The sequence below is a fragment of the Patiria miniata genome, unplaced genomic scaffold (genome assembly GCF_015706575.1).
Source record: "Patiria miniata isolate m_02_andy unplaced genomic scaffold, ASM1570657v1 HiC_scaffold_7, whole genome shotgun sequence".
Classification (NCBI taxonomy): Eukaryota; Metazoa; Echinodermata; class Asteroidea; order Valvatida; family Asterinidae; genus Patiria; species Patiria miniata.
The window spans coordinates 10,177,176-10,193,505 of NW_024037074.1; the positions used below are offsets into that span (position 1 = coordinate 10,177,176).

General features: G+C 41.4%; 1 protein-coding gene across 1 annotated transcript; it reads left to right on the plus strand.

Moving 5' to 3' along the window:
• Positions 1–9,443: 9,443 nt before the first annotated feature.
• LOC119744949 lies at positions 9,444–12,399 on the plus strand. Its single transcript, XM_038221172.1, has 2 exons — positions 9,444–11,025; positions 11,730–12,399. The coding sequence occupies exons 1-2, from the start codon at positions 9,444–9,446 to the stop codon at positions 11,975–11,977; spliced, it is 1,830 nt and encodes a 609-aa protein (XP_038077100.1). The 3' UTR covers positions 11,978–12,399.
• The last annotated feature ends 3,931 nt before the right edge of the window (positions 12,400–16,330 follow it).

Below are 16,330 nucleotides of genomic sequence, written 5' to 3' on the forward strand. Positions count from 1 at the left end.
TTACAGAATAAATACATACACTAAAAAAAATCAAAAAAGCGTTTTGTGTATCAGAACAAAAACACATGTACATATCAAAAGCCATGAGTAAAACGACAATTGTGTATAAAAAAATTAAATCATCAGAAAGACACTGAGGTTCCTCAATGGAACTAAGGAGGAAAGATTCAGGAAAATTTTGCACAGCGCCTCCAACCAAAAATGAGCTATGTGAATTTGTTACCTGCTAACCTTCGATCTTTTTTTATTCTATCAAGACTTTTTTGATTTTTAGTTGACCTTCGAAGAAATGCTGCAGGGTGGGTTATTTTTCTGTGTAGCCGCCGTATAACCCCTCTTAGCTTTTAATATACGGCCTATTGCTCGAAATCTGCTGCTTTTCAAATCGAAAGAAAAGAAGGATACGTGGGAATTATGTTTATTTTTAAACAACCTGGTTAGGATACATAACAAGAACTTGTATAAACAGCATTATGTTTCTACTGAGATTTATTGTAGTTATTGTATTTGTTTTCAAAGTAAGCGATTTCCACAGTATTGTGATAGCGTATGTCGACAAGAGCAAGTTTCACTTTACAATTTTACCTGTGATTTGTACATAAGGAAGTGCCCATGTGTGCATGTGTATCACATGAATACAATTCACTGTTCATTTTTCGCGCTGACATTAACGAAGACGGACATAACTCCAGAGATAAAGAGAAGTCATTGTCAGTTACAGTCGTTACCTGATAGAACAGTAACAAAGCAACATGGCAGCCCAAGCAGTATTTGTCTTCTTCCTTGTTACCAGAATGGCAACCATGGTAACGTCTGTCACAGTTTCGTCTGCGCATGCGGTGAGCGTTAGCGGAGGTGAACCGTTACAGGTATCGTGTGATGTCTGGTATGAAGATGGTACAGAAATCACAGGGGTTGTATGGTGCAGGCAGGCAGATCAATCAACATATGGTGCAATCGATGTTTCAACAAGTTGTGTACATATGACTGTTTGTGAAGCACACACAGCTGACAATCGTGGAAGAATCCGATACGAAAGAAGTAGCAAGAACGAAGCAACGCTGACATTGGCAATTGATACCAGTACATTAGAAGACAATAGAGATTTCAAATGTAGATTCTTCTCAAGGAGAGGAAGTGGTAGTCTAATTCAAAATACCGCAACTATATCTGTGAGTGTGAATTACCCTCAAGATAAAATCAATCCAGTGTGTGATGTTTCAAGTCCCACTGAGCTGACTTGCTCATCTGAGATAACCCAACCAAAGGTTTCTCTGGAGTGGACAACGTCGGTCAATTCATCTGAGATATCACTCTCCAAGGATACAATCGTCGTCGGGAATCAAGTTAAGAACATTCTCCATCTTGACACCCTCGAGATTCCTTATGACAGTACGATATTCACTTGCTATTTGACGACCGAGGCCAGTCCCGTCTTCAAAGGGAATTGCTCCATCGGACCCATCACCGTTTCATCCACTTTAACGACAGGGGATACGGAACCCACCGAAGCTTCGATAACCACAACAAGGGAAACTGAGGGTACTGCCCAATCTTATCTAACAACTGTGGACACTACTTGGGCTTCTCAGACTTCTCAGACTAGAAGCACCCCACAGCAATTCGAAACACAGAGTAGGCCTAGTACTCCAGGTATAACAGCATCCGAACCCACTGAAGATTCAAAACTGTCCTTCACCACAACGGACAGTACTCCAGGCAGAATAGCATCTGAACCAACTCAAGATACAGAACTGTCCTTCACCAGATACAGAACCGACAGCCTTTCTCCTGCAGGGCTAACCACACCTTCTCCATCGACAGAATATGTTCAATCCACCTTCGCAAACGCAACTGGGCATAACAGTCCAACCGAGACTTCCACCAGACACCCGACCACAATCAACTTGAGCTCATCCGATGAAACAACGCCTTCTACAATATTGACAGACCCCTACTTTTTATCTGGCAGTACTTTGCTCATCGTAGTTTCCGGTGCATCCGGTGGTGCCATTATCTTCCTACTGGTCATCGTAGTTTGCCTAGTCTCAAGGAGGAAAGCAAACAAGCGAGACACTAGAAACGTGAGCATGCCCATGGCCACACAATCTGGAACAGCGGAGACTGGTAGGCTGGGAATTGTATACGGCCATCGATTTGATGACCAACGAAGCAGTCAAATAGCAAGCAGTTACAGCGATGTACACGTGGGGGATAATAGACCGACAAGTCCCGTGCAGCTAGTGGCCGCGTACGCTGTGGTTCCTGTGCTGGGCTTACAGCAGCAACCACCGCCGGAGTATGATGTGCTAGATCCAGACATCTCATCGGAGGAGATATCTGGTGATGACGACACGTTCGCGTGTGCTATCGGGCAGAAGGTGAGAGGACGATGCTTGAATGAAGATGCCGCATTGGATGGAGCAAACTTTGGACACGACGGTGAGCAAACCTTTTTACAGCAAACTATCGTGGGTTAAGCAAACGGATTATGAAAAACGAGAGGCGGATACAGTTGCGATGCTTAATTTGGAAGCACTGTTTATTATCAGGGTTATGATTTATAAGCCAGTTGAGCAGGGGTAATAATGGTTTAATGAATTGGGCGCGGTGACACTGGCAACAGTCAAGCATGCACCCACCTGACCCTAGCTGTAGTCAGCTGGGTTCCAGTTGGACTTTTTTATAGACCTTTTTCATGCTGCCACTATTTCAGTTATGTTCCCTGTAGCTTATAACAGTACTGAACCAGACTATTTTTCCTTCCAGCCTCGCTTTGGTAACGTTGATTTAGATGGGAAATAATCAAGATGGCCGCAACATGATCTATAGTCAAACCTAACTATCTGTTTTTACAGTGTAAAGAGCACAAACGTCAGAACTTAGAGTCAGCTGTTTAATTAGATAATGATTTCGATGATGATCTTTTTCTTCACACAGCTCCAGAGCCTCACCAGGAGACGGCCCATGTCTACGCAGAGATTGGACCATCCACCGCAGCAAGCTCCTCTGTGTCACCCCGTCGCAATGCAGGCGACAGCGACGATAACAGGAAGGCAGTGATGGAGTCGAGACCACGGTGTCCGAGACCAAAACCAAAACCAAGATCGGGAACTCTTGGTCCGAAACCGATTCCGAGACCGAGACCGAGACCGAAGACGAGACCGACAACTGAGGTTCCGAGACAAGACCAAGACTAAGACTAAGACGTACAAGACCGATATGCCAATTAATGAAGTATAAGCCTGGCACCCAATGTGTCAACTTATAATCATCAGAAACAGTTTATTCCACAACTAGTTTCTGATTAGCTCTCAAGAAATAATAGGTAGGCTGACAAAGCATACCTTGTAAGAAACACACTCTGAATAAAAATTAGACGCCTGCTTGTTGTCAGGTGATTAGGCTAAGGTGTGATCAATCGCAGAGATGTCCCTACACTCTAAAAAAAAAAAAAAAAAAAAAAAAGGAAAATCAGTCAGATTTGACTAGAAACCAGTTAAATTTGACTAGCTATTCAGGGTCAGCTGAGTGCAACTGAAATCAGTCAATCTGATTAGATTCAGTATTGTTGAAAATAGTTATACAAATTACTAAAATGTGAGTCAAATCCAACTATTTTTTTCTAGTCATAGTATGAAATGTGCATGTTTAAATAAATTCCAAGTCAATGTTCAATAACTAAAAAAAAAACAGTCAATATTTTGACTAAGTTGTTTTGTTTAAGAGTAGACTGAATTCAGACATGGCTTTGTTGGTAAACTGTATATTGAAGTACGTTTGTGAGGAGCTCAGTTACAAAGGAGATGATTATTGTATTTTGGAAAGATCAGCACAGACAGCGTTTGTGCAGATAAGCGTGCGCGTTGTGGCCGCATAATAATCTCATCTCTACTCAACACTCTTAATGCAATTGACCGATCGCTGTCGAATCGCGTCAAAGCAGCTTGTGAAATATTGTCCAATTACATGATATTCAAATGGACGCGGAACGCGCAAAATCTGAGACAAACAAAACTCAACGTACAAAAGTTCCATAGGGTTGGCTAAGGGACGTGGCTAACTCGCAAACAGCACCAACGCGCTTTTTGCGATTTTATTTACAAACGAGTAGTACATGATCAATCACACTCTTTGCCAAAGTACACACACAAATTATTTCGTGAACCGTACACGCCACGCCTTTACCACACGACCAAAAAGCCCGACACCGAGACAAGATTAAGGCTTTAGTGGTCGAGACCGAGACCCACATTCACCGAGAAGAAGACGTCTCGAGACCGGTTACGAGACTGAGACCGGTCTCGAGACCTCCAACACTGGACAGGAGGTTGGTGGACAACATCCTGTACATGACGACTTTGAATGATGCCATCATCAACGAGCAAAAATGTGGTAATGACATCATCCCTCAGAAAAAGGTAGAAGGGAAACCCAGACTGGATCCGGTCTAAGACAGACGTGAAAAAAAACTGCACTTGTTCACTTATTCGCGAATGAGATTTGATGTCAAACTATACTCATAGGCCTACCGTGTATAAAATTGTAAAAACAAAATACTGAATGGGTAACTCGGTCATTTCGCGCATTTTAAACCATAATATCAAGCTGACAATAACTGTTAAGGCGATGCTATTTTTTTCAAGATGAAGTTAGTAAAACATTTCAAAGCACTTGTACTCAAGAAACTATCGTCTTATGTGTAATCACGATATTACTGCAAACCATATACAGCGAGTGTTAAGCGGATCCGTTGGTGGCGCTGTTATTTTGTACAAAGCGTTATTGGTAAAAGCGTAACCGTTTTGACGAAGTGACACATCTGTGCACACAGATGCAAAACCGAGTTTGGAGAAAATTGCGTTCGAAGTTGGTGGATTTTTCAATTTGCATTTTTGTGTACATTTCTCGCCCAGAATTAAAAAAATATATAACTGAGACAATAGCCCGGCATTTAAAGCCAAAACAATTCTCTCTGTTCATAAAATCGTTTTTAATTAGAAGATATTAATTACTAAAGATATCCGTCACTTCGTCAAAACGGAAAATCTACTTCTGCACAAAAATGATTCATGTGTTTGTACACAGCGCGTGCGCATATATAAAATTGATACATTTTAGAACGCAGATGCGTCACTTCGTCAAAACGCAAATCGTGGAGGCTTCATATTTCTAAATATAGAACACGTGTACAATCAATGAGACTAAGTGACATATAGAGATCCGTCACTTCGTCAAAACGAAAAACTTAGTGTGTAGCACTTTTAACACTTTGTGTAATTAGTGTAATTAGCGTAATTAACGAACGATGGAATGTTGTGTCTCGAAATTTGGTAATCATGTAGAGGACATCATAAAATCTTAGAATATTCAAAAATCTTAGATTTCAGAAAATCTCGGTTTTGGACGGATGTGTCACTTCGTCAAAACGGTTAAGAAACAGCAGTTTTGAAATAAGATTTTACATGTTTGTATTTAAACAAGGTTCAATAATAAATTGTGGATTTGTATATCAAGAGTATCCATTGACCTAGTAGTCTCAGTCCAAGACTGGATTTGAATTTGTATTCTCCTATTTTGCAGCCGGTCCCGTGACGAATGCGGTAAAGTTGCCGCGGCAGCGGGGTCTCTAACAAGATGAATCAAATCCAGTCTAAGCAATAGTGGCAGCGCTACCCAGGAAATTCTGAGCATACCTCACGCGCGTGCATCAGCTTGAATACAGCGCGCGTGAGATATGCTCGGAATTTCCCGGGTAGCGCTGCCAATATTACCAAGACTTGAAGTTGATTCTTTTTGTTGATAGAGACCTCACTGGTCACGGACAGGCTGTAAAAGGGGAATACAATGCAGTCTTAGGCCAAAATTAATAACGTAGCTGTGTCGGAGTTTCAACACCCCTTCCTTTGGGTGGGGGAAGAAACAAGATGAAAAGAAAGAGGGGAGGCCATTTTTATTGATTCGCGTTTCCTACGCTCAGAAAAAAGTTAAGAATAGTTGTTTTTCCTCCCATTGGTTGTACATTTTTAGTTCCATATACAGGCTGAAATAGCCGGAATTGTGTCTTTGCACTATTTAAGCAAGTGTGTGCAGTTATTTCTGCTTGTAATTTGTGCCATACAATGTATTAAGCTTATTGGGATCACTAAAGAGGAAAATAAATGCTTATAATTCCAATCATGCAATCGGCTAGTCAAAGATATTACATGTATTTACAAACTAACAAAGTTCAATAATGGGTTTTGCCCTTCACCAACGTATTTATGTATTTATCACCCCGACGCAAATTCCATCTTAGGAATAAACTAACAAAGCCCCAACTGAAGAGATCAAATATCAATGCCTGCGTAATACATTACAATATTATTACATCAGTGACAAATCAGGAAACGAATAACGGAAATATGAGGAGTATAAGTTTGCTTGCCTTACATGGAGAGTTCAAGTATAATAAGGTCATAGATCATCTCAGGCATCAACATGAGGGCGCTATATACACTAATACAATGTCGAGCTGCACATTTGCGAAAATGGTCTTTTATGCGATGGACAAAAGTGGATTCAAATTCCAACAAACAAGTTTGTCCGCAGCCAGTGCGTTTAAGACTCAATTTTAAAACTTGATCAACGATTTTGTCACTCATAATTATGTGATCGCCATTCTGTACGGACTTAATAAGTGCACATACTACGGTTACTTCGTGAGCACGGCGTCATTAGTTGCCTCATTAGTACGCATGTGCAGACGTGAAAGTCCTTACTACCGGTGAAATACAATTTTCGTAAGCGGGGAATTTTTTATTATAAACTTTACAAGATTTCTTTGCTTATGGTAAGCAGAACCATGAAATTGAGATACTTTGGAGATAAGGCGTGTGATGGACTACCGCATATCGTTTAACGATTATTGTCTATACCCCTCGTCAGCTTAGGTAATTGTGCCCTATACCATTATCATGCTGCGGCCATTTTGATTTATCCCAATCAAATCAACGTAACCAAAGCGAGGCTGAAAGGAAAAATAGTCTGGTTCCTTTTTACACAAAAAACATTATCATTCAGTGCTGTAATTGGATACAGGGAACATGACTGAAATGGTGGCAGCATGATACAGGTCTATACAGGGGAATCCGAGAAGTGACTCCAAAGCGCACTTTTAAGGTGTTCGAGTATATAACAGGAAATTGCTAGCGGGCCTCGGGCTTCAGATCACATACTGCCTGTTGTGCTGCGCCCTTCACGTGGGTTGCAAGGAAAATGGCTTTCTCCGAGTCACTCCATTGATGACTGCCGCCACACGTTCAAAGTGAGGTCATCTGCCCACGCGGCGCGGATGTGCCATCATTAACATCATTGGCGTAGTCCGGGGGAGGGGGGGGGAGCTGGGGGCACGGCCCCCCACAAATTTTCAGTGCCCCCGAGGTGCCCCCCGAGCCCCCCCCCCCCCCCCCAAAAAAAACCCCGAAATATGCCGCTTGCCAAGGAAGTGTCTTTTAAGGTACAATTTTGTTAAGTTATTAAAACGAAGAGGAAATAAATGACCACTTTTTGACTTCCCTTAACCGGTTTTATGAAATGAGAATAAAGTGATAAGAAACACGAGCGCCCTCTAGCGTTAAACGAGCGCCCACACCTGTTTTTATCAGGATGTGGCTTTTGCGCGTTTAAACTTTCCCACGATCAACTCGCTGTTCACATACCTTCCGGAAGGTTTAGTTGTGATGATGTTCTTTGAAGGTAAACAATACCTGTCAGCTGCGGTGCTTTGTCAGGAGTGAAAGTGCAACACTGTACTTTCTCAAACAAACAAAAAAAATATTGCACTCTCACTCTACGTTAAAACTAATATCGTTCCAGGTATATAGTTTGAGGTTTCTAAAGCCTGGATCATGGTAATTTAATTCACATATTCTCGATGCAAATTCCATCCTATAACTTGCATTTGCATTGTGCGGCAATTGTTGGCAATAATGACTATTAAATTTAGTGTGTCTTCTGCCCGTTTAGTGTCTTGTCAACAATTTTGGGCCATTCGCAGTGCATTGAGCATCAGGGGAGGATTAACCCTAAAGGGGCCGGGGGGCGGAATCCGCCCCCCCCCCCCCTCAACATTTTCCGTGATAGCCTCTAAAAAAAATTTTTCGCGACCCAAGCTGTTTTGACTTTTTAGCCTCGAGCTTTGCGCATCTTTTGATACCAAAAACATAAAAATCGGACCACGGGTTGCCGCGTAGCGAAAAATTTTCCGGCGCTACGCGCCGTGAAAACTGAATTTTCGCATATACATCGTGTACACAGAGCAAAATTGCCATTCGTACATATGAATAATTAATTAGCCATAATTCCAAAACCCTTTGACCTATAGTCATGAAATTTCTTGGGTATGTTTAGGAAGAGTTGCTCTATGCATGTGCCGAGTTTCAAAATTTTTCGTCACTCGATGGCTGAGATCTTAGGGGGGGGGGCGGAATCCGCCCCCCCCCCCGGCTGAGAGATGGTCAAAATAACCCGGCCCCTTTAGGGTTAATGTGTAGGTGAGAAATTTACTTGAGGGGTGGGGACTCATTTTCTGGAGGGGGCACTGAGTAAGTTGCTTCCGTTTTGGAATATAATAAGACCATTGGTGACGTGGACGGTCACTGCAGAATAAGTAAGTATATAATGAACCTTCCTCGATATCTGATTTAAAGAAAACAACTTGTGTATCAGAACAAAAAGAACGTGACCAAACTGTATACAAACCAAAAGGTATAAAACAGACATTAATTGTGAAAAACAAATACTAAAGGAAAAGAAGCACGGTGAGGGGTTTTCATGGAAAATTGTTGGGTAGGAGCTCGCCCTCGCGCCAACTCCTAAAAGAGTTCGTTTGTCCTGTTGATAAAGGACCGCCTAGAAAAGTAGGTAAAATATTGCACAGCGCCACCAACCAAGCAGAATGAACCATGTGAATTGTGTGCCCCTCCTTAGTTGCCACCCCAAATTGTATTGGGTTCTAGGTAGATATTTACTTGAAAATATTCGAAGATTTTTTTTTCATTTCTTAAAAATAAGCGAAACGAATATGTCGCTTTCCCTACAGAAAACAAAACTGGTTTGGATACATAACAAGGAAGTGGTTTAAACTGCTGGGATGTTTTCACACGATCACAGCATGTGTTTATAGGAAGATTTATTGTAGTTATTGTATTGGTTATCCTGTTTTGAAAGTAAGTGATCTTCGACGGTATTGCGAAAGCGTATCAACAAGAACTATAGTTTCGTTTCACATTGTTCCTGTGATGAGAAGTGCACACGGAAGTTTCCATGTGTGAATGTGTATCACATGAATACAATTCACTGCTCATTTTACGCGCTGCCTTTGATGAATACGAACATTACTCCGGAGATAACAAGAAGTCAGTGTCTGTTATAGTCATTATCTGGTAGTATAAAAAAACATCATGGCAGCCAAAGCAGTATTTGTCTTCTGCCTGATTACCAGGATGGCAACCATGGTAACGTCTGTAACAGCTTCGGCAAGTGAGGTGAGCGTCAATAGAGGTGAACAGTTACATATATCGTGTGATGTCTGGTATGAAGATGCTACAAACATCGCAGCGGTTAATTGGTACAGGCAGGGAGATCTAATAAGGTACGGTAAACTCGATGTTTCAACAAGTTGTGCGCAAATTTGTGGAGCATACACAGCTGACAATCGTGGAAAAATCCGATACGAAAAAAGCAGGAACATGTCAACGCTGACACTAGAAATCGATAACAGTACTTTAGGAGACAATAAACAGTTCACTTGTGGATTCTTCACTAAGAGAGGAGACGGAAGTTTAGCTCAAACAGCAACAGCAATCATATCTGTGAGTGTGAATTACCCTCAAGATGAAATGAATCCAGTGTGCTTTGTGTCAAGTCCCTCTGTGCTGACTTGCTCATCTGAGATAACTCAACCATTGGTTTCTCTGGAGTGGACAACCTCGGTCAATTCATCAAGGATATCACTGTTAAACGACACGGTCATCACTGGGAGTCAAGTAAACAACATTTTCTATCTCCATCTCGACACCCTCAAGATTCCGTACGACAATAATATATTCACTTGCTATTTGACAACGGAGGCCAGTCCCGTCTTCAAAGGAAATTGCTCCATCGGACCCATTACCGTTCCATCCATTTCATGGACCGGGGATACGGAATCCACCGAAGCTTCGATAAGCACTACAAGGGAAATGGACACATTTGCTGCCCCATCCAATCCAACAGTTGTGGACACTAGGGCATCTCAGACTTCTAGACGCATCTCACAGCAAGGCGAAACACAAACATCCGAACCCACTCAAGATACAGAACTGTCCTCCGCCAGAACCGACAGCCTTTCTCCTGCAGGGCTAACCACGCCTTCTCCTTCGACAGAAGTTGCTCAATCCACCTTCACATACACAACTTGGCATAAAAGTCCAACCGAGACGTCCACCAGACACCGGACTACAATCAGCTTGAGCCCATTTGATGAAATATCGCCTTCCATAATGCCGACAGACCCCGCCCCCTTACTTGGCAGTACTTTCTTCATCGCACTATCGGCTGCATCCGGTGGCGTCATCATATTCCTGCTCGTCATCGTAGCTTGCCTAGTCTCAAGGAGGAAAACTAACAAGCGAGATGCTATAAACGTAAGCATGTCCATGGCCACAATATCGGGGACAGCAGAGACTGGTAGGCTGGGAACTGTATACGGCCATCGATACGATGACCAGCGAAGCAGTCAAAGAGCAGGCAGCAACAGCTATGACATGGGGGAAAACAGACCAACTAGTCCCGTGCAGCTGGTGGCCGCGTACGCTGTGGTTCCTGTGCCGGGCTTACTGCAGCAACCACCGCCGGAGTATGCTGTGCTAGATCCAGACATGTCATCAGAGGAGGTAGCTAGCGATGACGACACGTACGAGTGTGTTGTTGAGGAGAAGAGGAGGAGACGAGGCTTGAAGGAAGTTGCAGCATCGGATGATGCGGCAAACTTTGGACACGACGGTGAGCAAACTGTTTTTAAGCAAACTCTCGTAGGTCAAGCAAACGGATATGAAAAACAAACACAAGCCGGCCCTTATGAACAATTGGACATGTTTAAGTGTTTGATTTCAAATCTCGGTCAAAAATTACATAAGGTCTCAGTGTCCTCTACTAAATGGCCAGTGCTCTATCGTACGGAGGGTATGCACTCGAGATTTGTGGATGAATCTGCAAATTGCGGGGTTCAAGTCCAACCCACGTGGTTGCTGTGCTTTAGTTTTCACCTAAGGCACCACTTTTTTACTCAATGCTTACCTCGACTCTGGGGTAAAATGGGTTAAAGTCAAGGCAGAGAAGATTGCGAGGTTTAATATGGCAGCACTGAGCCGTTTACTATCAGGGTAATGATTTATAGGCCAAGATGTGCAAGGGTAATAATAACATTATGAATTTGGCGTTGCAGCACTGTTGCTCACCCAGTTTACTTGGAAAAGAGTTATACCTACACTTTGGAAGCACTCTAGTTTTAGTTGACTCTAAAAAAAAAAATGAACCCAGCTGACCCTAGCTATAGCCAGCTAGCTTTGCAAGATGACTTTTTTTTTCTTTAGGCGTTTTTAGCACAAACATCTGAAGTTGCAGTCAGATGTTTAATTAAAAGATGATTTCGATGATGACTTTTATTTGGGGTTAAATATGTGATCTTTTCCTTCACACAACTACAGCGCCTCAAGATTCTGAAGACACGGAGATGGCTGTTGCTTACGCCGAGATTGGACAAACCACCTCATCAAGCTCCTCTGTGACTCCTCGGGGCAATGACGACCACAGCAAAGATGACAGGGGGTTCGTGGACAACGTCCTGTACATGGCGTCATCGAATGATGCAATCATCAACGAGCAAAGATTTGGAAATAGTGTCTTCACCTCTCAGAAAAAGGTCAAAGGGAAACCCAGACTGGATCCGTTCTAAGTTCGACGTGCAAAACTGAGCTCATTCACTTTCTCGTGAGTGAGCTTTGATGTCAAGCTGTACTCATACTATGTTCAAAACCGGCAAAACTGTAATGGTTACTCGGCCTTATGCTTCGTACTTGTCAAACAAACCTGACGATCAGTGCAATGATGATGCTACGTTTTTGTGTCGCCATGCAGAACGACGTTTTGGGTAACTCTTACCAGTCCTAAATTATGTTTGACCGTATCCCCGTATGACCGTATGAACATGTCCCCGAATGTATGTTAAAGTTTAAGTTTTTGTGGAAAATGTATAACGTCTACACGCTTCCAAGGATTTTTATGAAACTTGGATGCAGTGACCCTTGGTTGGGAAGATACGATTCTGGATTACTGAGATCAAAGGTCATGTAGGGGTCATTAGAGGTCATTGTTCAAAAATGCTTTAAATGTTTCTTTGTCTACATAATTTGTTAAATTTTAATGTAACTTGGATGGAGTGATCCTTTGGTGAGGGTTCATGACAAGTCTTCAGAAACTGGAGGTCAAAGGTCATCTAGGGGTCATTAAAGGTCGTTTAAAATGCACAACATTTGACTTTTTCGACAGAAATTAATGGGTGTTCAGTTCACTAACGTTGCAGAAAATAAAGGTTTGAGGCTGCTGATGTGTTGTTTTGACGTAATAATGTCAAAGGTCATCCAGGGGTCATTTGAGGTCACAACTCATTATGGAAAAAAATGTGAAAATGGTATTGTTTCATAGAAACTAATACATTCCAGGAGCTAATCATTTCTTCAACTGAAAATGAAGAGCTACAAAAATAAGAACACAAAACATATAGGGATCGACCGCGAAAAAGGGCAACACGTGTGATCCGCGGATCACCTTGTTTCACTTAGAAAAAAAAGTCAAGTACGTATATACTCAAGAACATAATATCGTCTTTAATTATGTAATCACGATATTATTACAATCTATATGTAGCTTGTGCTAAGCGGATCCGTTAATTGGTAGCGCTATTTGTACAAATCGTTCTTTGTAAAAGAAACAGAAGTTATAAAATAACATTTGATATTTTTATATTTAACCAAGGATTAATGATTAGTCATGGATTTTGTTGAAAGACAATCCACTTACGCAGCTATGTCAGGGTCAGAGTTAAAACAACCGTCCCGTGTGGGCGAGGGAAGAAGCAGAGAGAAGAGAGAGGATCTAAGCCACTCCTTCGAAAATCCTTCGAAAATCTCACGGTCGATAAAGTTGACGAATGGGTGATTTCCCTCCCAGTATTTGTATATTTTAGTTCCATATGTCGGCTGATATAATCAGAAGTGGGCCTGCCTCCGTGGTTTTTAAGCAAGTGTGTGTGGAGTCATTAATGCTTGTAATTTGTGCCATATTAACCTGATTTGGATCACTGAAGAGGAAATAAATGCTTAAAATTATCAATCATTTATTTATTAAATTTCTTTACCCAGGATATTCCCAAACAGTTGAAAACTGGTTTCCATTGGGGGCTTGCAATTGTATTGTACATGTATACATGTACATGTACATGTACAAGTTCAATACAATACAATTGCAATCAAATGAACTGAAAGCATAAGGGATTAATGCATAATTGTTAACCAAATATGATAAATTTATTGTAAAACTATTACAACTACATGTGCAATGTGTATTAAGCAACATCGCTGAGCAGGCTTTATTATAAAGTGAATCAGACCTAAGTGAACACAACGAATTTGTATATTATTGTACATTGTGAAATCAAAAGAATTAAGGCTATAAATTCGCTGATTACGGGAAGGGTGCAAAAAAAAACATGTTTGGAGAAAACACGGGAAATTCCCATCCGGTTCCTTATTTCTATGGCAACCAAATTTGTCAGCACAAATGTAGATCTAGTAAATGAAGACAATGACAAAAAATGCTAACATATTTGCAGTAAGACCAATTTAAAAAAAAAAATGTTAAACGTCCTGCCTTCTTGAAAAAAAGGAAGGAGGAGGCCCTTTTTTCCCAAAACGACCGGCTGGGCTATTTTTCAAGGTGGCCGCCAGTTGTTGTTTTTTAAATGGCTAGCAATTGGACTCGGGAATGACATACCAGCTTTATGTGGGCTAGATGCAACAGCTAAAGAGGCCAAAAATGATGTCGCTGTTAAAATTTATCATTTTTTTCGGGTTTGTTGAAAAAAATAAAATCGAGGCGGCCTCTAAACAGGAGCGGGCGGGGACGCTAAACATGATTTTTTTGTTATTCGGCCTAAATTATTACTGACTGAACGTTTTACTTAGTTCAAATTTGAAAAAGGTAAGAGAAGTCGTGGTTCTCAATCATGCCATCGGCTGGTCAAAGATATCTTTACATATACTCAAAGCGCCAACTGTGGAGCTCAAACAATAACGCCTACGGACGGTAAAACAGTACTTGACATATCAGTGACAACCAGGAAGCGAATAGCGGAAGTACGAGTGTATAGTGAGTTGTCTTATGAATACACACTCAAAATACACATGAGGTCATCTCCAGCATCAACATGAGGGCGCTATTTGAAGTTAGGCACTGTAGAGTTGCGACAATGTGTCCCTTTGTGCTATATATGGATATACAAGCAAGTCTGTCCGCAGCCAGTGAATTCAGGACCCACTTGTATGACTCATAAGATGCCTAATAAAAGAATATTTCACCCATTATGATTACCATTCTGTACTGACAAAACTGGTACAAATACCTAGTTGTTAGCTTTTTCGTTTACTAGTTGTTAGCATGGAATACTTAGTTACGAGATGTGCGCATGCGCATTAAAAGCCATAACATATCGTAAGCGCAGGATCTTCTGCTTACGTTAACTGGGCTTATTTTGTTGCGGTAAGCAGTGTCATTACAGGGAAGATACAACATTTGCAAACATCAAAAAACAAATGATCAAATTATCACGAAATTCTTCACTGGACTGTTAGGGAACGACAACCTAAAGCATCCCGTACAATCATGGCTCCTGGTGTGCTGATATTTTTAAGTAAAGCAGTATTTTTGTATCAATTTCCAACGCTGGTCGGCCGACCAGCGTTGGAGAAAACTGGCTTTCTTCAAAAACTGCTCCTAATTTTTCATATTTAGTTTTTCCGCATTTTCTTTGTAATTGATTACACACCTGTGAAGGGGTACAAGCAAGCTAGACTGATTCTCTGACCTTATAATTCCCCCAACGTCTATAAATATTGCTTCGTTTCATCTTAAGTGGGGTCAGGGAGCCAGACTACAAGAACATGATTGGTTTTCTTGGTTTTTCCAGCATCTACGAACCCAAAACGTGAAACAAGTCAGTGTAACAATATTTGCTTTAACATACTATTCCGCCAAATCCATTTATTTCTGAAAATTACAGCAAAAGCAAATGTTGTACTTTCCCTTTAAATTTGGCCCAGTGCTTAAGGTACGCTTAGCTAGCTACGAGGGTTTTTGTGTTGAAAATTCTGTACATTATTATTAGTTTTTTGTGAGAAGGGGGTACACAACGCGTTATCTGTGGTTCATGCACGCATTCGATCTTGCAAGGGTGCAACCAAGTAAATAGGCCAAACATCCGTCCTCTGAGCTCATGATTAATTGTTACTCTATACATGTATTTAGAGAGTTCTGAGAGCCATGGAATTGGGGGATTGAAGACATAATGGCATCGCACCTCTGGCCTGGACTTGGGGCTTCTAATTCTAAGCATTTCTGGGTCTGAAAGTGGCGCTATTTAGCCATGTTGTGGAGGGATCCTTTTTCAAAATGGCTACTTTTCCAGTTTGGGAAATATCATTCGTTTTATGGGTGGTCTTCTTTGGGTGAGAATTTCTCCAAAAAGTCATTAGTCAACCCACCAAAAAAAGGAAAGGAAAATAAAAGACTACATGTTGATCATAATTTTTCTGTGCAGCCTGAACACCTCCGAGAGTTATTTTTAAAAGAATTTTATGAAAGTATGCATGGGGATTTATATCTGGTGTCTATGGGAATTTATTTACTTGGTTGCACCCCACAAGATATCGAGATCGAATGACAGAAATACTCACTTTCTCAGACGTCATGAACCATGTCTGTCAAGTGCTATAATGGTAGCTGAATATAATTACGAGCCAGGCTCGCATTCAGGATATCTGGTCATAGCTTTGTCTTTAACATTGGTTAAATAGGTTGTGGAATGTCCTTCCCGGACCGTTACAGGAAAACTATTTTTGGAGAGATTTCAGTGAATCGTTCCGTTGCTGTGTCCTGCTTGGCCCACAAACGGAAAGAGGAAATGTACATCATACAAAAGGAGTGTACATATAGTTTTGTTTCACTGTCGTATTGTATCATACTCAAGCACATA